General features: G+C 40.5%; 1 protein-coding gene across 3 annotated transcripts; it reads left to right on the top strand.

Annotated features, from left to right (window-relative positions):
- Positions 1-1649: 1649 nt before the first annotated feature.
- Positions 1650-26520, top strand: LOC109919281 (ankyrin repeat and SOCS box protein 9). Of its 3 annotated transcripts, none has more exons than XM_048603214.1 (8): positions 1650-2519; positions 3219-3337; positions 7693-7772; positions 10030-10137; positions 14102-14252; positions 18807-18941; positions 22443-22634; positions 24119-26520. In XM_048603214.1, the coding sequence occupies exons 2-8, from the start codon at positions 3256-3258 to the stop codon at positions 24241-24243; spliced, it is 873 nt and encodes a 290-aa protein (XP_048459171.1). In that variant the 5' UTR covers positions 1650-2519; positions 3219-3255; the 3' UTR covers positions 24244-26520. The 3 variants fall into 3 exon arrangements, with proteins under 3 accessions (XP_048459171.1, XP_020374859.1, XP_048459172.1); XM_020519270.2 differs by lacking the exon at positions 1650-2519 and adding an exon at positions 2528-3111; XM_048603215.1 differs by lacking the exon at positions 1650-2519 and having other exon boundaries at positions 2528-3337; positions 22443-22651; positions 24119-24246.
- The last annotated feature ends 6 nt before the right edge of the window (positions 26521-26526 follow it).

The following is a 26526-nucleotide window of genomic DNA, read 5'->3' as shown; positions in this document are numbered from 1 at the left end:
CTATTGATCTGTGGTTAATAAATTTTGTGACTCACTTTCCTCTCAGATGTTGAATGCAATCTGTATTTACCGTCTAATGGTCCCCTTCAGGCATATGTTAATTCATTCTTGTTGCATTCCAATATGACAGTATTGCAATGAAGAAGTCAAAGGGAGATATGCAGTCAGTTCATTCAAATAGTTAAATTCTTAAATATAATAGGATGGCATAGACACAAAGGAATATGATTCTCAGAATAAATCTTTGAGCTGTAGCATTGTGATTGCCTGCAATCAGTGAGGTTTTGATGTCGAAAAGTAAATTATACCAGTTACGTTATGGGGCTACCTTTAATAGAACTCACTGAACTCGCTGCTTGGTTCTGTCAGCCCTGCTTGTATAAGTTTGTTTTTTACGTTCACTTTCCCAATAACAGCAACTACAGTTTGTAGGTTAGTTTCCATTTGCAATGTGTACTTAACCTCTATACCTGTCTTGCATGGTAGAACAAGAGACACGCTGCTTCTGATAATTTACATGAAGTATTATGGATATCAATTAGGTCAAAATCTCCCAAAAGCCTCTAGTTTACTAATGGAATACAACAGATTCCTAAATACATCTGAACAGATCGCCATGTGAACACGGCTGCTGAAATACAGTAACTGATTTGGAAAGGGTATACTCAAACAGCAGCAGCCCCCAGCTGAGGGCAAAACTGGGTGAAACAACAGGCTGTGGGTTACAGTGGTAGGATAAAGCCAGAGATACTTTGGTTGACTCAATTTCCTGGAAAAGCCAGTGGCACTGTGGAGTTAGAGCACCATCTAGTTTCTAGACCAAGAGGCAAAGGCCAAGGATTTGGAGACCCAGCAATCTTAACAGCAGGACCTTACTTAAATCTATGCAAACTTTAGCCAGAGAGGTGGGTCGGAGTAGAGGCTCAGTGTCAGTGGGCCGCAGCTTGGGACATGCAGCACGTTCCTCATTTCTGGAGGAGGAAGACATCAGGCATGACAGTGAGGCAGAGAGTTCAGGTCTGCAGAGGCTGGAGGCTTCCTCTTCAGGCCTGGGAGGATCACTTCCACAGTAGGACTACAAGAAGCTTAAATTCCTTGTTCCAGCCATTTTTGGCCACTCAGTTCCTCCCTCTTGCTGCTGCCAAGAACAGCCAGTGCTGCTATCTTTGGCTCTGGGATTAATCATTTATTTTCGTTTCAAGTTCTACTTGAATTCTGTGAAATATTTGTGCTGCAGTAAATTTCTAACCTGTCACTTTCTAACTTGTTTGTGGATTGCGAGTTGAACCTTTGCCGAGCTAAGGCAGTGTACGCCATGTAACCAGAACCTCTGAATGAACAACTCCAAGGAGACCTTTTGAGGCTAACAGGACTAGACGGGTTCGATGCAGAAAGGGATGTTCCTGATGGTGGAATTGTCCAGAATCAGGGGTTATACTTTAAGGGTAAGGGGTAAACTTTTTAGGACTGAGATAAGGTGAAATTTCTTCACTGAGAGTGGTAAGCCTGTGGAATTCATCACCACAGAATGTGGTTGAGGCCAAAACTTTGTGTTTTCAAGAAGGAAGTAGACATATAGCTTTTGTGGCTTGAGTGATAAGGTCGGGGGGGGAGGTGGGGCGCTGTGGAGTCGGGGAGGTGATGTTGAGAGTTCTGATCTCTGTGGTCAGCCATGACCATATCAAATGGTGGTGAAGGGTTGAATGTCCGCCTATGCTCCTGCTTCCCTCTTCTATGTCTCTATGTGCGCAGCCTGTGGGATAGTGCTGGTAATTGGCCTGGGTGTGCAGGCAATGCTGTAGAGCCAAGAAAGAGGATGAAACAGAACAGATAGCTGGATGAGACCTGACCTTCAGACCCTGTTTTGAGCGTCTGGCCTAACTACCTACCCCCACCCTCCCCCGTGTGTGTGCACACAATTGCTAACCCCGTGCCCTGCACTGTTGTTTCTCTGTCCAAGCCTCCATCCTACAACTCCTACACACAGTATCCGCACACTGTGCTGGTCTTTTATTCCTTCATTCACTTGACCACCAGCCCTGGACCCGACAATCCACCTTACCTGCAGGAAAATAACTATACAAAATCAGTGATACTGGAAAATAAACATAACAGGTTGTACCAGACTTCTGTTTTGAAGAATATAAGATGGACCAATATGTGTCTTTTGCCATTTTGTATTTCTTTCTTTCTCCGTGAATAAAATTTTATTCAGTCCATTGAGTCTCTACTCCAGCACCACCTCCCATGCTCATTGCTTGTTCTTGGCTCCTATCCATCTCCAGGCAGACTAAGGCTGATGTCATGTCAGGTGGATTAAGCACCAAGGGTACAAGAAGCACAAGAATATTGTACCAGAAATATAGGAGATGAGTGGTGCCCTGGAGTCAAACGTTTGATGCAAGGTGGCCAACTGTATATTAAGGGATTGTCCTTTGGTATTCTCCTGAGTCCTTTGGCAGGATAGGCCTTTTGCCCCATACCTCTACAGCTTGTGGGAGACTGATCCTATCTTCAAGGTGAGTTTGAGTTATCAAAGAACAACTGCTGGTGAATGAGAGGGCCAGCAGATAGATTATGATATTGTGATTCATCAAGATAAGTTGCAAGTTCTAATTGATTTTGACTTCAACCCCGCTCCCTCACCCTTCGCTGTTATTGGCTGTAAGAACTGACTAATCCCACTGCACTCTCAGGCCCATTCTCACAGTCAGTTGCACCCCCTCACTCTGGTCACATTATCAAAATGTCCTGTATTTCATTCCATAAGAAATGGTCATCTTGATGTGGGACTATTACCTTAAAAAAATTCTATGAAGTACAGGACACCCTGTCTGTATATGTCCCAGTTCTACTTGCTGTGCAGTCTTAAATAATTTGAAGGGTGCAGTTACTCTTCAAAGCAATCGGGTTTTCTGGCTATCCTGTAGCCTGATTCATTAAACTTATTTTTAGGCGTTATGTTTGCCTGCTGTGCAATTTTCACTACTGCTAAGCCTTTCCATTGATTGGCTCCGACACAGGAAGTTTCATCATGTGTATTACCAGTGTTCAGGGTTGTTGAGAATTCAGTTCACCAGCACAGCAACAGCTGTTACTGTCTTTGTTCAGGTAATGTAGCATCAAGTACTTTATAGACTTGGAACTTAAATCCTTCTGCCATTTCCAGATAGTTCTATTACTTTAACATGTAAAATTTATGGCTCTCCTTTCTCTAGAGATAATTGTAAAATGCAGCTACATTGCTAGTGAAGGATGACTGACAATGAAAACAGGCAGCCAGAGGCTACAGGAGGGGGTCTGTATGGAGAGTATATCTCCAACCCACTGATGAGTGGTAAGTCAAATTACTTCATAACTAACAAGGAAAAGTGTGTCTGTTGCAATTCTGATCGCACTTATGCTGTGCTTTTAATGGTAGTTGTCCTTGAAAGAGTAACATATAAGAAGAACACAATCTGCTTCCTGTTTCAACTGTTCTGATGGAAAACATGGTCAGGTCAAACTCTAGCCTGTAAGTCAGGGGTTCCTAGCTGGAGACGAGCGCAAAAAAAACCAAGGCTGACATTCCTCTACAGTAACAGAGGAGTGCTGCACTCCCATCATTCAGATAAGATATTGGACTGAGGCCCTATCTGAAATGAATGTAAAATACCCTATTTAAACAAGAACAAGAGAATTATCCAATGTGCTAGCCAAACATTTATCCTCTTCCATCACAAATCAATGCTGTTTGTGGGCGCTGGCTAGGTATAATTTGACTGCCATGTTTACATCAGTGACTGCACTTTAAAAGTACTTTGGAAGTTGAGCACTTTGGGATGTCTCGGGTTTGAAACATTTTATTTATTCATGTGATGTGGGCTATCGCTGGCTTTAAAAAAAAAAAAAAAAATCATTCTATGATCTACAGTTCTCCACCCTTTGTGTCCCAGTTCCACTTTCAATGTAGTCCTAAATGATTTGAAGAATGTAGTTATTCTTCAAAGTAATCGAGATTTCTGCAGTCTGGTTCAGGCTGTTTAAGGCGTAATGTCTGCTTGCTCTGCAAGTTTCACTCTACTTTCCGTGGATTCCAACACAGCAAGTTTGTGCTTAGCAGCATTTATTGCCCTCCTCTAATTGCCGTAGAGTGTGGTGGTGAGCTTCCTTCTTGAGCCCATTTGGTGTAGGTAAAGAGAGTTTTTCCAGTAACGAGAGATTTCCAGGATTTTAGGTCAAAATACACTATATAAAAGCAAGTTTTTCTTTCTTTTCACATCACTAGTTAAATGTGTATTTGGAATAACTGGGTTTAAAGTCACCATTTAAATGTGCAGAGTGATGCGAGGCCCAGTTCCTCTGACAAAAGCACAATGGTGTAGTTACGGGGTGGTCACTCACAGTTTGGATCCCAAACTTGGTTCATTTTGCAGGAACGATAAAGTTGGTTTAAATAAGATCTCAACTAGTGAATGTGATTCGTTTGTAATCTCTTAATTCTAGCTGCTGCCTCAGATGTATAAAATGCAATTTTGATGTCTAGTATTGGAGCATTGATAAAATTACCTCAAATACGTTTCAACAGAAACTTTAGAAAAGATCATGGTCATCTTATTCAGTGATTTCTTCCCGTCTTGACTTGTGTTTATATTGTAGCTTTTCACAACCTGTGACTTCAGGGTTTGCTGCAGGTAATGAAACATCATTGAGATTTACTCATTGGTGTAACTATTGGTCAGGGCACTGCAAAAAGACTCACCCACTCTTCTATAAAATATGGGATTTTGTTTTGCATCTGCTTGAGAGAGCATGTGGGGACCCTTGGTTTGAGGAGTTTGTTTGTGGGGGATTGGAGAGGTTGAGGGTTTGGTTGCCTGGACAATCTGAAATCTCCAACCCGTCAGCAGCTCTGGGAATACACTTAGCTGCTGTGTTCATCTGTTCTCATCTTTCTTAAGCTGGCAACCAGCTCTGATTTCCCAGGCCATAGAAAATAGGCTTTGCAAAAATATCCCATTTTTAATAACCCATTTAGTTCATTTCTCTGAACATCTCCTGCCTGTTCTTGAAGGATGACTAAATTATCCCACAGAATCAACTTCCCAATGGAAAATGATTACTCATCTGCATCAGATGCATATACTTTGAGGACACCATTAACTTTTACAGAACTTTTTTCATTCAAAAATATTCCTCATTAATTCAGAGAGAGTTAGAATCTAGGCAGAGGGAGGAGTGCTACTTCTGTCTACAGATGTTGTTTGACGTGCTGAGTTTTTCTAGCAATTTCTCTTTTTGTTTCAGATTGGCAACATTTCCTCTATGTATAAAATTTGATGGTAAAGTTCAAAGTGGTAAATAGAGAAGTGTAGGATGCAAGTTCCAGCGTGTAGGGTAAGATGGCTGCAGATAATGGCAGGAACATGCAGAAAACTCAAGACAGGAGAATGTGTTCTGAGCATCGGAACATCCAGCAAATGGCAATTGGGCACTCATTACTGCCTCCTTAAAAGCAGCAAAGCCAACTTCCCTATCCTACTTGTTTAGTGACATTGCCACCATGTGTGGTGACTGAGGGCTGATCTTGTCGAATGTCCATCTCCTTCACCACCTTTCCACTGCTGATCCTCTAGGCTAAGCGTTTGAGTCAGCACCCTCTCTACAACGTCCTCCAGAATGTCTGTTCCTTGAAGGCCTTTGATCCATGGGATTATTGTGGATGATTACATTGGCATCATGGCATTGACTGAAGTCTAGCTGAAGGTGTCATTACGCCTTCCCCCAAAATAAAACTTCCCCACCTGACTCCCTTCCAAAGCCTTCCCCATCAAGACCATTAGGATGGCCACATTTGTCATCGAATCATACCTTGGCCTGACTGTCTAATCCTCTAATTTTCTCCACCTTTGAACATTTCACTTTGTTCCGCTCCTCTTGCTAACTTTTCGCAATCCTTTTTTTCACTGCTGCTGAGCCAAGGACAAGAAAAATGTTTTCACCATTATATCTTCACTGCTGTTCTCCTTCAGCTGCTGCATCAAGATAAATATCTTGAGTGGTGGGGCAGAATGCAAGATGTGCACACTTGCTCCTCCCTGTGTTATAAATCAGAAGGCATTACAAGATGGAGAGGAAGTGGGATGTGAGAGTAGGTAGGCCTGAGGAGGAGCTTTTTTACAATAACTATTAAGAAAAAGTTGGGAAGAATTTTGATGGGGAAGATAATTTCTGCTAAACCTTGATATATTGCAGGTAAAGTGGACTATTGCCCTTGTTGTTTGTTTAGGTTTTCGGAAAGCATTTTTGTCAGATGTTCCCCAAGGAATGTTCTTTCCCATTCTGTACCTAAATACTTCCTTCTCTTAGCAGGACCCTTCCATTCTTTTGCGTAACCCCTGTGTGATACTGTCAGTGTCAGGACAATGTATGTTTAACGTCAAATGCTTGACCTCCATGTTTACACAGGCAAGAGTTTCAGATGCTTCGTCAGTCATGCAGGATTGAACAGATGCCACCTCATCTCACAATAAGTGTCCACTGACGCATTTTCTAGAAATTTATAAATAATAATCTTCAGCTTTCAAATGCCAGGTGGACAGGAAGAAAGCTTAGCACTCCACTGGAGGAACCAAACGCTTTAAGCAGGTGGGAGCTGTCTGCCTGGTGCCAGTGGCAGCAACAGGCAGGAGCTATGTTGGGAGCTGAACACTTCCTTAACAAAGAGAATAGTTTGCTCCTTGGAAGGACAGGAGATCCAGCATAGTTGAAAGTGGACATTAATGATGAGGCTTGGTGCAGTACTTGTGCCTGCAGTAGTTGGTTCCTTGGATCTCATCTGCAAATAACTGAAAACAAAATGGCTTGGGCCCCCACAGTAAACCTGACACCTAGGCATTGACATGTGCAAGACTGTTCAGAACAGCCAGCAAAAAAAAATCAAAATTGCAATCCCGAGCTAGCAGGTTTGTTAACAAGCCCTTTAAGGAGCAATTTGAAACTAATCAAGTTTCTGTTTTTGCCACACCCCGCCATCTCCTTGCCTGGCCCTTGTAAATTCAGAACTGTCCTGGAGGCATTTTGAGATCATATCTGCATTGGAATGTGGACTCTACATGGCTTTGAAATTCAGTTCTTCCGTCTCTGCAATCTTCATGTAGTGAACATGTGACAATATAGTGCAAATTCGTTTGCATGTCTTACTGATCAATCTACATTCTTCCTGCTGACAAAAGATTGATATTGCTATCTTTTAAAGTAGATTTATTTAAATATCCTTTATCCACAAACTATTGTGGCACTTGCATTTTGTGTTTTAAATTTCCTGTTTAAGTTTTTAATTTATTTAACCATAAGTGCAATCAAATGTTATTCAAATAGGGCAGGATTTCCATCCTCCTCTTTAAGTCTGTCTGAATCTTGTCTGGTCAGTAGGCAAATCTCTGACTTCAGTCATTGGGAATGATCACTCACATTGGTTTCGAACTTAATATAGCGCCAAATGTTTAAATGGATTTGCTAGCAGCATTACTGATTACAACGATAAACCTCATTTTAAACACATTCTCCGTGTTAGTAGCCCTGCTGCGTGCAACACAAGGAGAACTTGGTTAATCCGGGAACTTTTATGAGCTTTGTTGATACAATAATTATTTGCTTGATTCTGTCTTCTATTTAATTCTGAGATTCTTTGATTTACATTGTGGATTTTAGACACTGCATCAGACTGGTCCCCACTTCATGATGCTGCTATTCATGGACGTCTCATCTCACTCCAACAACTCATCAGCCAGGTAGTTACATTTTATTCTGACTTTACTGCAGTTTGCTCTAACTTCTGAATTGAATGCTTTGTTTTATCCTTTTCAGGACTTTTATTTAAATATGTTTGAATGAAATCATTGTGAGCTAATTAACTTTGCAGTACATATAATCTGCCGTATATGTGTACAAATCATTACCTTTTCCTTCAGTGTCTCAACGTCATCTTCCAGTTCTCATTACCGTTACAATCAATTGCTTTCTCCTAACGTATGTAAGAGGCTGCCATAATGTTTGTATTACACCCTGTTCCCGTGCTCTGGTAAGAAAGTGCATCACCAACATTGTGAGAATTACCCACAAAAATCTTTGAACCTTCTGCTGGTCAAATTGAGACAAAGAAATCCTATTTCCATTTGAAGAACTCAAAATTTGATATTCCATTTCCATGCTCCAAATGTAGAGCGACTGTCACCCATCATGTCTCAAAATTCCAGGCATTACATTAAACCTGGATTGATTGGTTGATTTTTATTGTCACATGTACTGAAATACAGTGAAAAGCTTTGTTTACGAGTGGTAGTCAGTATTTTCCTTCATAATATCAAATACTCCCAGGTCTTATATGGCACAGTTATCTACAGAGTAAAGCTTCCTCTAACCTGCTTCATATCCCAATGTGAATATTTTGTTGTAATTGATGTTGACCGTGACTGCTAGTCTCCAATGGATTGGAAGTTCTTGAGACCTTGGGCTTTGCATAAAGTACCATGACACCTCACCATTTCTCTGTCATCCTTGTCATTTTCAGCTTATTAAAGGCACTCCAAAGTGTAACTTATTCATGAGACTATCTTCCAAAAGCAGACTAAGCTATTAAACATTGAAATCCTCAAAACTAATTAATATACAAATGGTTTTGATAGTGCAGATGTTTTCATCTTCATACTGTGAAGAGATTTTTTACAATTATTTTTTAGAAAATCTATGATCATTATCGTTATCAAACCTGCGTAATTAAAGGTCTTTGCCCTCCAGATAGGGAGTATCCTCTAAAGTATTAGTGTAACAGTTCCTGTTTGCCTCCCCTAGACTGCGTTTGCAGTAATACAAGGCTTTCTATTACAGTATTTCGCAAAATGAAAATTAGTTGTGTAGTTTCCTGCTCTGTTTACAGCCAGAAAGGAATCCTAAATCTAACAATCAGACCTATGGAAGTTTGACTGAAATGAGCAAAGCTTCAGTAAAGATCACGTTCAAAAATCAAAAAAAGGTTTGACTTCAGTAGTAACACATTCATAGTCAGTCTGTCGGCTCAAAACCCATTTCAGGATTTCAGCCTGTAATATGGACTGACATTTCGGGACAGCCCTTGCAGAGTGCTGTACTGGCAGATATGCTGCCTTTCAGATAAAATTGTAAACAGAAGCTATTTAGTTACAATGTTGAATATAAGAATCCGCTGCACTGTAGGTATACCAATGCCAAACAGATTTGCGTTCAAGAAAACAACTTATCCCCGTCTTTGAGGGCAATTAGGGATGATAAACAGATGTTGGCCTTTCCAGCGGTGCTTGTACCGCATAAAAGAATAAAATAACCTGTGTGTATGCAGTTGCTACTGCAGTTTAGCCAACACACCACCTTGTTCATCTCCCCAACTACTCATTGGTGCATTGGTTGAGTTATTTGCAGTCAGATCTAGAAAGTCTCATTCTTGGTTAGAATCCTCATCGATAAAAGTAGACAGTAGTTAATGATCAGCAACTTACTCGAGTAGAGTAAACATACAAATGCCCGTGAGGCCTCAGTTAACTATTGATTAATTCTGTGGCAAAGACATTGATGCAATCACATCACTCTCGTATTGGGAATGTCCACTGCAAAAAGATGGTTTCGTTACCTAATCATGTCATGTAGTTTTGCAAGCTCTTCAAGTTGTGCCAGCTGAAGCTATTGGTCTTAGCTAACAATTACTCACTTAAGCCTCATTAAGCCCATTTTTGTCTCGAAAGCACCCCACTTTTTTAAAAAAGACTTCTACAAATGATTTATTGCATTATTTGTCATTTCTCTTGTAACACTCTCCTCTTCTAAAACAGAAGTGAACACATCACCTTCTGTCTTTAGTTGGGAAATCCTCTTTAATATCTATTTCCAGGGCAGATGTTATGTAGAGTAAGTTTTAAGGTTCTTGCTGTGTAGGTAATATACAGCAAGTAGGAGATACTTAGCTGCTGTTAGCTGCTCGTCATGAGCCACGTGGAAAAATGAACGTTTGCTTTCCAGGGCTATGGTGTAAATCTCCTCACAATGAACAGAGTCTCACCGCTCCATGAAGCCTGCCTTGGTGGACATTTTACCTGTGTAAAATACCTGTTGGAGCATGGCGCTAAGGTAAGGTGTACACTCAATCTAGTGAAGAAGAACTGTCAGATTAAATTCCCATTTGTTCTGTGGAAGTGGGCTGTAGGCAGGTTCAATTCAGACATTCTTAACCCTGTTTTCAAAACCTACCTCCTGGTTCCAGAGTTAACTGATATTGTGAAGAGTATTTCCAGCATATTCTGCTTTTACTTATGGTTAACAGTTCTTTCTGTTAAACTCCTGTCCTCCTCTCATTCAAATCTGCCTCCATCAAATTTTCCAAAAATCTGCCCTTGACCCAACCATCCTTGTAAGCTGCTGCCCCATCTCCAACCTTCCTTTCCTTTTCAGCCATTGTAAGGGGAATACCTAGACATTTCTGTAGTCACAGAAGAGACTCCAAAAAGGTATGTTGCTACCCTGGTGTTAGGATCAAGAGTCTCCAGTTGGTTACAGGACATCCTGAAGGAGGAAGGTGAACAGCCAGTGGTCATGGTACACATTGGAAGTTTAAAACAAAACATAATGAGGTCCTAAGAGCAGAATATAGGAAGGAGGCTGAAAAGTTGGACCTCAAAGGTAGTGACTTCGGGATCACTGCTAGTGCCACATGGTAGTCAGAGTAGAGATATAGGGTATGTCGGATGAACATGTGACTAAAGAGATGGTGCGAGGAGGAGGGTTTCAGATTCCAGTGGCATTGTGACCAATTCTGGAGGAGGTGGGACCAGCACAACTGGATAGGTTACACCTGGAGGGCGGAGACTCGTGCCTCAGGGCAAATATATGATAATGTGTTTGGGGACGGTTTAAACTAAATTGGAGCTGGGTGGGAAACTATGTAAGGAGTCAGATGCAGGGGAATAGAGGACAAGGACAAACAATGGGGAAATAGAGAAGTGATAGGCAGAGGGATCAAAGGCCAAAAGAAGGCAAGCCCTATGTTGACCTTCATAGCAAGATTCAAGTACAGGAACCTAGATGATTGCAATTGTACAGGACTTTGGTGAGGCCACGCCTGGAATACTGTGTAGAGTTTTGGTATCCTTATCTGAGGGAGGATCTTCTTGCTATAGAGGGAGTGCAGCAAAGGTTTACCAAATTGATTCTGGAATGGCGGGACTGACGTATAAGAAGAGATTGAGTTGGTTAGGATAGTATTCACTGCAGTTTAGAAGAGTGAGGGGAGATCTCATAGAAACTTATAAAATTCTAACAAGACTAGACATGGTTCAGGAAGGATGTTCCCTACGTGTTTGTATACATGTGGTCCTCAAAGTGATTGAGGCCAAAACATTGTATTTTCAAGAAGGAGGGCGATAGAGCTCTTGTAGCTGAAGAGATCCTGAGATAATGACGGGGGTTGGGATTGGGTTTGGCGCTCAATCATTTTGAATGATGCAGCAAACTTGAGGGGTTGAATAACCTCCTGCTCCTATCTTCTATGTTTCTATTTCCCACACAACTGTTCTGATTGTCTAACTTATCAACAACCAGTCTCTGGGCAAAGCTGCCCTCAGCGCACACTTACAATGTCAATGAGTCTCCAACATTTTCCACCTTAGATTGAACACATTAGCAGTGTCAATATAGCCCACATTGATTTCCGGTAACTTGTTTTTAAAACTGCAACATCTCCTTCCATGGTCCTTGGTTTAAACAATATGCTTTTTTTCCATTTTGGTGCACAATCCTAAATAAAGAACAATAAAAAGATGTAGTCCTTATGTAAGCCTAACTCTTCTGCCAAATGTCTTTACTTGCTGCAAATTCCATTCATCCATTACTCCATGCTCACTAACCTAAATTGACCCCTCCCTGGTCAATCAACATTTGGATCCTTCTTTTCAAATTCCTCCATAGCCTCACGCCTATTTTTTTGAACTCTCACCAGCTGTTCAACCCTCCTAAATAGCCATGCTCCTCTAATTTCAAATGCTTGATTTTAACCAGTCCACCATTAGTGGCTGTACCTTCATTTGCCAAGGTCCTGAGCTCTCGAATTGCCTCCCTAAACCCCTCTGCTTGTCTTCTGTCCTTTCTTGCACTCCTTAAACCTACCTTTCTGGCCAAGCTATTGGTGATCCGTTCTAATAGCATTGCTTAATATAAGATTTTGCTTCATAAGGTTGTTCCATAAAATGCAATGCATTAAGTGCAAGTTGATGTTGATACGATGTGCAATGTATTTATTTGGATAATAAATTACATAATGTGCAGAAAGAAGTAACAGTAACAGTAACAGGGTCAGACATTTCAGTGTGATTGTACATTCAGAAGTATGGAATCATTTTTCTTGGGAATGAAGGCCACCTTTTCAAAGGGTAATGCATAGATATCCTGTCCCAGAAAAACTGCACTTGCACTTAAAGGATTGAATCTCAGGAAATTACCTAGGCTAGGAGAGTGTTCCCTAAGCAGAATAGGCAGTGAGGACTATTTCCCACCTCATCTTCTACCATAAGCAGAAACAGCAGTTTTTGTTCGCTTGTGTGGTTTTTATGACGTCTTTACGTCTTCTGCCAAAGATGTGCACGAGATTGAGGAACCCTGAAGGAAACTCAAGTACGTATTACAAGAACAGAATGCTGTGGGTGCTGGAAATTAAAATTAAAATTAAAACAGAAAACGCTGCAGCATTTCTGGCCTGGCAGCATCTGTGGAGAGACGAACCGAATTAAGTTCCAAGTCAGTGATCCTTCTTCAGAACTAGGAAATGTTAGAAATGTAATAGGTTTTCAGCAGGTGAAGGGAAGGAGTAAAAGGAGACATCTGTATTAGTGAAAAAGACAGGGGTTAAATGAAGAGAGTTGGTGATGCAGGGCCAAAGAGAGTGGAATAAGCAGTCTTGACCCGAAACGTCAGCTTTCCTGCTCCTCTGATGCTGCTTGGCCTGCTGTGTTCATCCAGCTGTACACAGTGTTATCTCAGATTCTCCAGCATCGGCAGTTCCTACTATCTCTGGAATAAGCAGTCATCTTGGCTGGCACCCAATCTGCTGCCACCTTCCTGTAAGAATGTTTCCGCATTCCTTTAAACCATGCCTCCACTCTCGCATGCATTAAGAAATGACAGATTTTGGTGGTCACTGCAGGTGGGTTGACTAATTCTTCCTCACTCGACCTGGAAGATATACCAAGAGCAATTAACAGCATTGTAATGTCCATGGATATCAAGGTACCCAGAGGCCTTGCACAGATGAAACATGAAAGGCCAGGCAAAAAAATGTTATCAAGAGTGCAAACCTTATATAAAAAAAAAATCAAGTCATGTACAATCACTAAATTTTAAACAGAACTTTGGAGAGTCATTAACTATTTTCTATTACTGCCACTGCGCCGATGCAATACCAACAGTTACAACTGGATTTAAGAGATGTGATGTTCATCAAACAACAAAGGTAAACACCTGCGTTTATTATGAATTAAAAATGATTTGAAATGTCTGCAACTTCCAGCAACTCCACCTGCGCTTTTGAGTGCAAGAAATTCACCGAGGCTCCTTAGACAGCACCTTCCAAATCCATGATCCACTACCCTCTAGAAGGACAAAGAGAGCAGATACCTAGGAACACCACCATCTGCCATTTTCCTTCAAGCCACTCACTGTCCTGAATTGGAAATATATCGCTGTTCCTTCATTGCCACTGGGTCAAAATTCTGGAACTCCCTTCTGAGCAGCACCATGGGTACAGCTACACCAAATGGACTGCAGTGGTTCAAGAAGGCAGCTCATCAACACCTTTTATAGGATGTCTAGGGATGGGCAATGAACAATTGCACCAATATCCTATCAATTTTTTTTTTAAATTTGGTAGATTGATTCCTACATTTTTCACATTGGATCTAACCAGTACTTCATTGAAGCACTTTGAGATTATCCAGATGCTTGTATTCTTAAATAGAATACTGATATTAAGTCAACCTTTATAAATGATCCCATTAAAACTGATATCCAAACATAAACTTGGGCATCAACTCTACTCTTCCACCAGGTAAATGCAGCTACAATTGACTGGAACACTCCACTCTACAATGCATGCTACAGTGGCAGTGAGGCCTGTGTGAACCTGCTGTTACAACATGGAGCTGAGCCCCAAGGACAATGTGCATTGGCATCACCCATCCATATAGCAGCAAAGCGAGGTAGGTGATCCAAAAGCACACTTACTCAGCCTCTTGTTGCTTAAGCAGTATGTTTACTGACCTGCAGGCTAAGATCATCAATTGTAAGCTAACCTCTCAAAAATTGAAGTTCAAACTGTTGATTTGCAGGAAAACTGCCTGAAAGCTGACCAATTTTATTTAAATTAATTGAAAAAACAATCTTGCTACGAGGGAATCAATGTACGTTAAGAAAATTAGCTCTAATTCTGTATTATGCATCTCATGGACTGGTTTACTACACGAATGGAAAAATTGCTTCTGGTTAATTAACAAATATAGCAAGTGTGTGTAGTATGTATCGAGAGAGATGGTTCCTTAAATAGAGGAAAATAAATAGGTGGTTAGTGGGATTCATCACCAGTCCCTGGAAGTTAAGACTGCGAAAGTGAGAGACCTGTCCTTCTGTTGCACAGGAATTAGTATTTAATGAAGTCCAGCAGATATGCTTTGGAAGAGGGTATCTGTTACTTGTAAATACAGCATCTCACTGTTCCTCACTGAGGTGACCACTGTTTGACTAGAGGGAGATAATAGAACTATGGATGTTAACTATGCTGTAACCCACCTTGTTGCTGAAAAGGCTTTGCTGGAAGTAGACACGATTTCATGACCTTGCTCATAAAGGACCGTTCGGGGATGATCAATTGCTTCCTTGGTGAAACACACTGTGCGCAAGCAGAGCTCTTCTGACAGTGCCTCATGTGACCATTCATCCTTTTGTCCTCTCTAGGTGGGGATGCTGGAATTGGTAATAAGATCAGTGCAGTACACTCTGCCACGATGGTAAGAGGCAGAAGATTTAGAGGGATGTAAGAAAATTTTATTTTACCCAGAAGATGGTGGCATCTGAAACTCGCTGCCTAAAAGAGTGGTAGAGACAAAAACCATCACAGCATTTAAGTGTGCAGATGTATACTTGCAATGCCAGGGCATACAAGCCTGGAAAATGGGATTAGAATAATTAGGTGATTGTTTTGACTCAATGGGCTAAAGGCTTTTTCTGTGGTATAGACCGCTGTGACGATAAACCTGTTTCCACTGCTTCTGGTCCAAGTACTCCAAAGTAATCTCAAACAGTCACAGTGCTTTCACCATCTGTACGTAGAAGTGGAAGTCCTCGAAATAATACCTGAGCTGATAACTGAACTCTGGATGGCGTAACTAGCCAAAAAAGAAAACTTCCAGAAATAAGAATTTAAAAAGGTAAAACTCTGAGTAAATTTCCAGAGCAGATGAGGTGAGCCTCCCAGGGTGAATGTCACATCGGAGCCTCAAACCATATTAACACAAGGTCACTTGTATTGTTGTTATTGTTTAATCTGAATGGCTGCAATATAAATAGGGATCAATTCTGCTGCTGACAATTTCTATGGACAGCAGTGCAGTGTAGACAAATCTTGGAGCCTGCTGGCTGCTGACCTGGCACATGGTTGCTCTGGGACACATTCCCAAGTTAGGATAGTGAGTGGCTTGGAGGAGAACTTGCAGGTGATAATGTTCCCATGTATCTGCTGCCCTTGTCTGTTAAAGTGGTAGAGTTTGTGGAGTTGGAAAGTGCCGTTAAAGGAAATTTGAGTTGTTGCTGTGCACCATGCATATGTCACACACTGCTGGTATGGATGGATTGCTATTCAAGGGACTGCTTTGTCATGGATGGTGTCAAGTTTCCTGAGTATTGGAGATGCACTCAGTGTGGATAGTGTTTCATCACACCCCGACTTGTGCTTCGTAGATGGTGGACAGGAGTTGAGTTACATGCCCCTCAATCACTGACTTGCTTTTGTAGCCATGGTATTGATATTGATAACTCTCTGAAGGTGTTGATTGCCATCCTCAGAGATTGAATGAGGATACAAAAAAGCTGACCTCTAAGTTAAACACCAATCAGCCCTAATGCCAGAGTCTCTCTAGGAAGCAACCAAGAAAGACTGAGTGCAAAACTGAAAATCTCATGTTAGGAAAATTAGAGATGCTGTTCCATACTTGGGCTTATGGCATTTTGGATTACTTCCTGTTCCAGTTATGGTGCACATTTTCAGGGCTAATGATTACAGTGAATGAAAATTTGTTTCATAGAGAATTATTAACTTTTGGGATGACATTTTGCAATTCAGCAATTCATTTATTTTTGTGAAAGCTAGCTCCCTTACCAATTCTAACAAACCATCACAGTTTGTTGCAAGATAAATGTTTCTAGTCCACTACTTTTGCTTGCTATCACCATGTGCTATAAAAAGATTAGATACTGACTCAGTGAAGCATACTGGGATCTTTTACAAGTTCTCCTGTTGCCACTTGCTGTAATGATCAGGCAAGACTGGGGTTATTGCTGCATATTAAACTGCAGGTATGAGCCCGCACTGAGCTGTCTCACAGTATCTATGTGGAATATTTAATTTTCTGTTAGATTATTCAGTGCAGGTTTGAAGATACAGGACACCAGTGTTCAGCATATACAGGGATCTTAGACAAAGTTGTTCGCGAAACCTGTAAAACATTAGTGGGGGAGGGCAGTCAATTAGAGAAAATCACCCATGTACATTGGAGAGATGTAATCTGTGTAATTCCGATCACAGGTTCTCTCTCTCCCATGCTTACTGCTCCAAGTCTCCAACATATGATCCTTTTCTCCCACCCATGATGCTGCGTGATTGACAAAATCTATTATTGGAGGAATGACAAGGGTGAAAAAAAGGAACTTTTAATTAAACAATTATTCTAACTGGTGATGGGCAGGGTGCGGTGACAGGACCAATCATTTTGAGAGCGGATGGTTCAAAGAAAGATAAGAAATGGCTTTGCCCACAAAACCTGGATCTCGGCTCTTGATTGAAAATCCCCAAGACCCTTGCTTGAAAAGTAAGAAAGATGGAAAACCTAGAGTTGGAGGTCACAACATCTGGATTTGGACTGTCCAAGTCACAGACACAAACCACCCAAACCATGGACCGGAACTCCATACACGATACAGAATCCTGTAGTGAGGGCTCCACCTCCAAAACCTGTAAACAAAATCACTGATTCCTATACATAAAAACCTAGATAATACCATCCTGAAACCACGCAAAATCCACCCAACGCCCCCAGATTCTGATCTTCTAAATCTAGACCCAGGCACATTGACACCTGATCCCAGACCCTGCTGTAGCCAGACTACCACAGATCAGAACCAGCCAAATCTCAGACCTGAGTGCTGACCCATTGAAACCACAACTGAGCGCTCCAAATCCCTGAAGCAGATCCACAGTATCCGACAACCAGTACCAAGACCAAGACCTTCTAAATCCAGACCTGCCAAAAATCTGGACCTGGAATCCACAATAGCATGGAACCACTCACTGTTATTTTGAAAGAATACTTTTGTTACTAGCTTTTTGTTTTCTTGTGTTAATTTAAATACTGTGGAGTCTAGGAAATTGCTGTAATCTTATGTAGATGGCTTTAGGCTTAATGAAAGGATGATTATTATTGAAGATATTGATGAATTCTCCAAATTCTGCTTCTGAGTGTGTCAGAATACTCCATATGTCATCAAATATCTGTAGTATTACACAGCGAGCCAGGGACACTTTCTAAATCCAACTCTCTTAACACTCTGTCATGTACATGTATGAACAGGCTGGGGTATATTTCTGGCCCATAGGTCTACTTTGCATTTGAAGATAAAATTCATGATTTAATTCAGAGTCTTTTTTGTTAAATCCAAGTGTGGTACTTATTATATGTTGAGTTTGTAAGGCAGAGAATATTTATTTTAAAGGTAATACACCCAGGATAACGCCCTCTATTTCTATATTTTTGTACAGACAGTGTTCATTGTTAAATTTATGGCAATGGAGGTTCATGTTTAGTGAGTTAACAATTTCAAATTTTTGTGGCTTTAATATAACTAGAGCATTTCACTGATCAGGGATTACAATATATGCCTCATTTAAATACAGATGACACTACAAGATGTACTAGTTGGAAAAAAAATTGAGACATGGAGTAAATATTTAAAATCATCTATTATCTGATGGTAGTCTAGAACTAATTTGTATATATTCCCCATGTTACACTGTTGGATCTTTGGAAGCCACTATCCTGGTGCATTTGTCAGTATGATTCTTAAACCGAACTTACAAGCAGAAAGACACTTGAAATTTGCTGATGAAAGCAAGGGTGGTTTGCAAATAATTGGAAATAGAGTACAGAAGATTTAATTATAATAAATGAATATTTGGTACTTTGCAACCTTATCTATCCAAGGAAATCTTAAAAGACATTCTACACAAATACTGAAGGTAATGTTACTTCCTGATTGCATCACCTATTAAAGGACATGGTGACAATGAAACAAGAAGAGGCTCTTAAAAATAAAAAGAAAACTAGCCCCTGGAAAATCCAGAATTATCCTGTAAGAAAACCCCTCAAAAAATAATTGACCTCTTGTAGGAACCATCATAAATTACAAGATTTCAGACAGTTTTGGAGGTGTCAGGATCCAAAGAATCTTGCCTGCTTTGTGTAAATGCTTTCCCGATATATTTTCAGGTCACAAGAAGTGTATGACTACCTTGTTGAATCATGGGGCACTCATTGATTACGGTGTCACACATCTGGGGACACCCCTTTATGTAGCCTGTGAAAATCAGCAGATGGACTGCGTGGAAACCCTCCTAAACTCAGGTAAACCTCTGCCTTCTAAGACTTAGGAAATTATTGAGGTAATTATTTACACCAAGAATCCTATGTACGTAAATCTGATGAGGAAATGTAAGTGCTGGTGTCGATTTTCAGATTCCAACCTCAGAAAGGCTTTATAGCATTGTAAAAATAGAGGTTCCAAACTGGGATATAATCTGGACTTCACCTTGGATGTAGATGAACACACACATTAACTTTTAACAACTGTTCACAGACTTACTTGGCATTATCCTTTGACTCATACAGGACTGGAGAAACAATGGGCAGCAAGACTTCACCACCAGCCCAAATCCACCATCGTCTCTTGTGCTGCAGCCCAGGTGTGTCCCATTCTTGAAGATCCTTTGTAAATGTTCTTTACCAGGTTTTTTCCTGACTGACCATCTTGTCATCTTCCATTCTGGTGGGATTTGGGCGAAGGAGATGGAGATGGGTGTAGGAGCATCAGTTGCTCCTCTGTTAGGTTGGAGGCACCTGCAGTACATCTTGTCTTCTACAGCACATACTTATTGGTGATGCTGTCTTTCCATATGACGCCCAGTATCTTACTCGGTCAGCTTTGGTGAAAGACATCCAACTTGCCATGATACATTCGCTATTCTCTTCCATGTCTCACTGTAATAGATTGCAGTTAGTACAACTGTGGAGGTGTAGAGTTGCAGCTCCATGATGTTTCCACTGTGTGGATGCCCGGGCCATGAGGAGTTACTGTAAGGTTCATGCTGCTTTGCCTCTTGTTGTGAGCACTGGTCTCAACATTTCCCTCCTTGGAGGTGTTGCTCCCTAGGAAGGATAAGTGATCAGTGTCCTCTGTATTCTGTCGCCCAGTGTTGATGAATGGTAATGTTCCTCTACTGAAGCCAATCCCATGCCTGGTTGAATTTAGTTGGATATGGGATTAATGCTATCGTGCTGTATAAAAGGCATTTATCACTGCAGAAACAGCAAGGGGTAGCCATACTGGTAAATTCCATTTTATTTTAAAAAAGAGACAGCAGAGTTGAGGATGCACGTAATGATGGGACTAATTGGAAATATTCAAGGATTAAGTAGAGAGCGGCTGTCACTATTAGGTAGAGAAGAGAAACAAAAACGATGGCGCATTAAAGCAAAATTCTGAGAACTGAAATAAAGACCGTAAGTGTTGGAGAAGCTCAACATTGAGAGGGAGTCAACATTTTGGATCCAGTATGACTCTTCTCTTCCGAAAAAGAGTCACATCAGACTCGGTGCTAATTCTCTTTCTCTCTCCACAGATGCTGTTAGACCTGAGCTTCTCCAACACTTCCTGTGTTTATTTCAAACATCAGTGGAACACTAACCCAATTCGAAGTTGGTTAATATAAGAAAGCCAGCAAAAATCAAAAGGGATCAAGGAAAGGATGTTAAGTGAAAATGATGAGAAGTGCAGGAAAGACAAATGTGGATGGATAGAGTTAAAAGTCAAAGAGGCACAGGTAGCAGTAAATTAGAATGATTATACCCCAGAATCTGTTCAGTAATTCATAGGAGAAGAGACAAACCACTGTACCAATCAAAAGCAAAGATGACAGGATGCTATTATTGGACAAGCAACAGGAGATCTTCAACTTGGCCAATCCCAGATCCATGTTCGAGTTCAATGACAACACAACACCACAGCAGCTGAAAGTTAATCTTGGCAATATTGCAAGATCAAAGATCCAAAAAGCCATCAGAGTTTGAAGGACAAGGCACATGTGACCAGCACAATAGCAGCAGAGCTGTTGAAACATAACAAGAGAACTAGCATAACTCAGCTCATGAACCTGTTCAACAGAATCTGAAAATGAGAATTTTTTTTATCTGAATGTTATTAGCCTGTGGTGGACGGCCCTTGTAGCCACACTATTTATATAGTTGGTCCAATTCAGTTTCTGGTCAGTGGTAACTTCCAAGTTATCAATCGTGAGTTATTCAGCAATAGTAATTGACACTGAATGTGAAGGGAGATGGTCATTGCCCTGCAGTTATATAGTCTAATGTTAACTGCTATCTAATTACCCAAGCTTGAATGTTGTCCAGGTCTTTTTGTACTTGGGTATGGACTGTTTCAGTATCTGAGGAGTTGCGAGTGGTGCTGAAATTTTTGCAATCATTAGGGAACATCCCCATTTCTGACATATGGTGGAGGACAGATTATTGATGGAGTAGCTTAAGACATTTGGACCTTGGATACTACCTGAAGAAGTCCTGCAGCAGTGTACCAGATTTTGAAGATTTACCTCCAACAACGACAACCATCTTCCTTTACGCTCAGTATAATTGAAATCATTGGAGAGTTTACCCCCGATTCACCTTTAAGTCCAGTTTTACTAGGGCTCCTTGATGCCACACCAGGTCAAATGCTGCTGTGATGTCAAGGACAGTCTTTCTTGCCTCACCTCTGGAATTTATCGCTGTTGGCTATGTATGAACCAAGGCTGTTTACTTATTTGGCAAAACCCAACTGAGTGTCACTGAGCAAGTTAATTTCTTTGTAAGTATCATTTGATAGTACTGTTGATGACACCATCCAGCATTTTACTGATGATTGAGAGTAAACGGCTGGGGCACTAATCCGCCGAGTTGGATTCATTTTTTTTGTGGAGAGGATATAGCTCGGCAATTTTCTACATTTACTGGGTGGATTCCAGTGTTGTAACTGTACTAGAACACCTTGTCCAGGAACATGTTGCATAAATCTTCAGTACAACTGCTGGAATATTGTCAGAACTTGTAACGTTTACAATATTGGCATCAACATTTTGTATGGTGCTAACACTGATTGAAGTGGAATAGATTCAGATGTATTTAAAATTCAAAATTGGGCTTCAGTGAGGTGTTGCAGACCATCAATAACAGTGGAATTGCAATCTGCAGACTCGTGGCCCCTTGTGCACCTCGCTCACTTATTACGAACAAATTTCAGAAAAGCCATGTTTCAATGAATGTAGGAGTGTATGCTAGGAGCAGAACAACATGTCCCTACAAATGAGGTAACAACCTGAAGTTACAACACAGGAACATATGCATGTTGAACATTGGAAGTAGTAGACAGTGGAGCAAAGAGATCCCATATCTGTCACATCCAATTAAAGCTCCAGCTGTTTGATGTTTTGAACATTCCAATCTGTTGGTTTTTCCAAACTCCCAGCTCACTAATGTCTCTGATCCCTTTATCTTTGTTCCACCACAATATCTCCAGTCTCTGACTTTCTGATTATTTTATGATCATCACTATCTTCAGTGCACCGAGTATTTGAGCCCCCGTTTATACTAATACCTTAATCAGATCTTTGACCCCCTTCTGCTCCTTGGCATTAATATCTGTAGTGCTATAAATCCTGTATAATCTGAGCATTACGCAGAGACGGAGCGAAAGGTATGATTGCACTACTTTTCATGGGCTGTGGATGTTACTTGAAAAGAAAGACAGTCCTTCAAAATCATCCTTTTTCTCCTTCCTACAATTCTCTTGTTTAGGTGCCAACGTTAACATGAGCAGAAACCTTGAATCTCCACTTCACGTGGCAACCAAGAATTCTGATGCACAACTAGTCAATCTACTGCTAGAACACGGGGCAGACACTGACGCTAAGAACGCTGAAGGAAAGCGGCCTGTGGAACTTGCATTACCAAACAGCTCTTTAGAAAAATTACTTTTACAATGGGAAGGTACTGGCAAAGCAAAGGTATTCATTTCTAAAATAAAGATACAAGACACAGAGTAGCATATATTACAGAGTTGGAAAAAGGTGATTAGGGTACATTTAAATATTGATAACTTTCCTACGTTAAAAGACATTGTCACTGTTTCTAGGAGTCTCCTCTTTCCTTGTCAAGATATTGTAACTACAGGCAGGATGTTTCATGTAATTTTTCTGAAGCATGTTTAGCCTATCCTTTTATTCATTGTTTTAAATGTTCCTTACAGGGGAAGAAAAGCAGGCTGTTCATCATAACTAATCCTGATCTACTTTTCAGTTGAATCATGGTTGACTTGCCTTAACTCCATTTATCAGCATTTGTTCCATATTTCTTGATACTTGATAGAAATCTATCCATCTCAAACTTGAATACTTCAGTTGTTTCCCAGCACTTGCAGCTTTTTTAAAGGGAGAGATTGTAGATTTCCGCCTTTTTTTGTGTAGAAAAAAATGCTTTGAGATTTCACTTCTCAGCAGCCTAGTTCCAGCTTATTAACAATTATGGCCCCTTGTTCTGGACTTCTCTTCCTGAGGTAGGAGTTAGAAGAACTTATGGTGTTAGGGTGATATATTAGCATGGATAGTGGACTGGCTAATAAACAGGAAACTACCCTTTGATCAAAATTCTATGCACACATTGGCAGACTGTAACAAGTAATGCCATAGAGAATTGTGCTGGGGTGTCAACTGTTCAAGTTTATATTGGTGACTTGGATGAAGGGACTGGGTGTCTTATAACTAAATACGTTAATGATACGAGGATAAGTCAATGCAAATTGGGAGGAGTACTGATTGCTAGGAAGAAAGGATTATGCCATGAGGAAAGATTTGGGCTTGTGTTAAGCTTTTAGAAAAGAATGAGACATATTTTAGTAAAATATTGTATATTTTGAGGAATGTTGAGAAGATGGCTCCCCTCATGAAGGATTCTAGAATTGAGGTACAATTTCAGAATGTGGGATGTGTGAAACAAAGAAAAACATGAGGAATTTCTTGTGGTTAGGGGAGGCTGGATTGTTAATTATGTTTAACTCCAACTTGAATATATTTTTACACAAGGACTATGGAAGGGTAGACAGGAAACTGGTAGTTGAACCCATAGTCAGATCAGACCTGATTTCATTGAAGAGTGGAGAAGGCTTAGGAAACACATGGCCTGTTCCTGCTCCAATTTCTCCGTACATAAACAGCAGCCAATCACCTTTCAATTGCTGAGAAGAAAAATGTTTATAAAATTTGGTGGCCCCTCCATTCTGTCACTTGTAACTGAGCTACAACTGATTCATTTGGAATCATGGTTTTCTTTTAGATGTTATGACCGGGTAATGGATATTCTGAGATTTTGTTTTTTCTTTACAAAATGTTAAGCTGATGTTTTGTTTGCATTGCTGCCGTTGTCAATGTTAACTTTATATCCAAACTAACTCAGTTGCCTTCTGATTCATTTTTTAGGTCCACTGTCCTTGAAACAGTTGTGCCGACTGTACATTGGAAAATGTTTGGGTCATTCTCGGCCTATTTCTATATCCAAGCTACCCATCCCACAGCAGCTAAAGGACTTCCTGTGCTACAGATAATTATCTGAGACTTGTGTAATTGCACCACACATCAGAAACTCATCTCCAAGTGTTAGGAGATGTACCTTTTTAATTTGAAATAATACTTATCAAACTCTATTCCCATAACTGCAGCCTGAGACCACCAGTAACGATTATCAGCTGTGCCTGTCCACTTCGCAGTTGTCCTTTTTAATGGTCCATCTCCCGTCCCCTACTTTTAGGTACTGATCTGAAGGTCAGTGTTAGTGTGACAGTAGTTCAGTCTTCAGGATTACAACAGCCAGCAGCATGATTGTCCATTAAGAATCTTGCAGTTTACCCACTGCAAATCTAGCCCTTTAACTGTAAGCTAGTCCCTAGTCTTGACTTCTGTCTGGGACCTACTGGTACCGTTCCTTTCACAGCCACAGCTAAGCATAATTTTGAGGTATTCACTTCTGGAGCTTAAGAATTGTAGATCTAGCTGTGAAGAAATACAACATTATGAAAATGCTCAGCAAGTCGGGCAACCTTTGCAGTAAGAAAGTTAACATTTCAGAGCAGCAAACTGTAATCCTCGGTATTTTGCTTTTGTTTTCATTCTTCTGATACCCTATTTGAACTCAAGGACAATGGCACGTTTCAAGCCTTGCCACAAAAGAAGTTGGGATTATGAGAGATTTTCATCTTCATTCACTGCATTGGTAATTCTTCCTTTCGTGTCCTTCTGATCTGTTAATATCTTTAATTCCCCAACAGATGCTTTAGTTTATCAGTAACCTTGGTGCAAGGGATCTGCAAGTGAATCAGGACAGTCTTCAGGATTCTATTAATCCCCGTGGTAGGAAGCAGCTCTGAGTTTAATGTAAAATCAAAATTAAGTAGTATTTCTTCGTTCTTATTGGGTTTGTGAGGATTAGACTTAAAAAAGACTTTGGAGATGGAGGCTGAAGTGCTTTGTAAAAGGAAATATTTTAGTATCATACGGAAAGGGACATTCAGCCTGAGCCTGCTCCTACAAATAGTAATGTCAAATTGAATCCCGTACCCCTCTACTTTTCCATGACCCTGCGAGCTATTTATCTTTGAACATATTATCTTTTGAAAGTTCCCAAGGAATCTGCTTTCACCATCCTTTCAGCACACAAAGCTGTGAAAAAGCATTTCTAATCTGACTATCAACTTTCCTACCAGAGGAAACTTTCCTTTGCCCATTGAATGTCTCATTCTCTTGGGTCCCCCCATGCCCTTCTCTGTTCTAAAGAAAGCAATTTGAGCTTCTCCAGTCTCTGCACATACTTGATGTCCTTCATCTCTGCCATAATAATGCCATTTGTAATGTCTCTAAGTCCTTTACATCCTTTCTATAGTGTGGAAGGCCAAGTATCCTGCATGTTGTATGCTGCTTTCTTAACAGCCTTGTCAACTTGCCTGCCTTTCTTTTAAGATTTGAGAGCTTCACCCATTTACCTGAGGGTCTTCTGCTCTTGCACTGCCTGTTGTTAATAACCTTTACAGAATACTGCATCTGTTTCCCTCGCAAACTGCATTGCTTCACATTTCACTACTATTGCCGTGTGTCTTCTCAATAGATCAGTCTATGTCCTCCTGATATCTGCTACTATCCTGCTCACTAATGATACTGAACTTAGCAATGTAGTAATTAACAGACTTCAACATTGTGCTCCTCTCCCCAGGTGCAAGTTATTTATGTGGAACAAGAAAAGCAATTTTTCTAATACTGATACATGGACAGACCCCACTGCTAACTGCTTTCCAGACAGGAAAGCATTTGTTTCTCATTAACCTCTATCATTTAGCCAATTACACACCCTAATTACCACCATCTTTTTTAATGTTGTTTCTGTAGTCTTTCCATAATTCCATCGTAGCCTCCTTCTGCAACCTAAAATGCATCTCATCTAGACCTAAAATAATTAAAAATTGTAATGTATTCAACTTCCACTTTCGTAAAATCTTCAGTAGGTTGTTATTAAAAGACAACAATAAAAGTCTTTGCAGAATTCCAACATGGTTGTGACAGATACTGAGGTAAGAATCATTAAAGTCTGTCTGTGTCTCTCTCTCTTTCATATAATCTGGAAGCAATGAGTACCAAAAATATTGAACTTCCCTTCCTTTTCCAACCCATTTGTGGTTTGTTATTGAGATTGAGCAACTCAGAATTTTTATGTACTGGTCACCTTTTGTCCTTGAACCACTGTCAATAAGCTTTAACAAATAATTATGGAATCTTGCTGTGCACAACTTAACCACATGTTTGTCTACATAACAGCAGTTGCAATTCAAAGCTGTCTTATT

Source organism: Rhincodon typus, chromosome 11 (genome assembly GCF_021869965.1).
Source record: "Rhincodon typus isolate 14 chromosome 11, sRhiTyp1.1, whole genome shotgun sequence".
Taxonomy (NCBI): domain Eukaryota; kingdom Metazoa; phylum Chordata; class Chondrichthyes; order Orectolobiformes; family Rhincodontidae; genus Rhincodon; species Rhincodon typus.
Note: the sequence above shows the minus strand (reverse complement) of the source record. Positions and strands in the feature narration are given on the sequence as shown.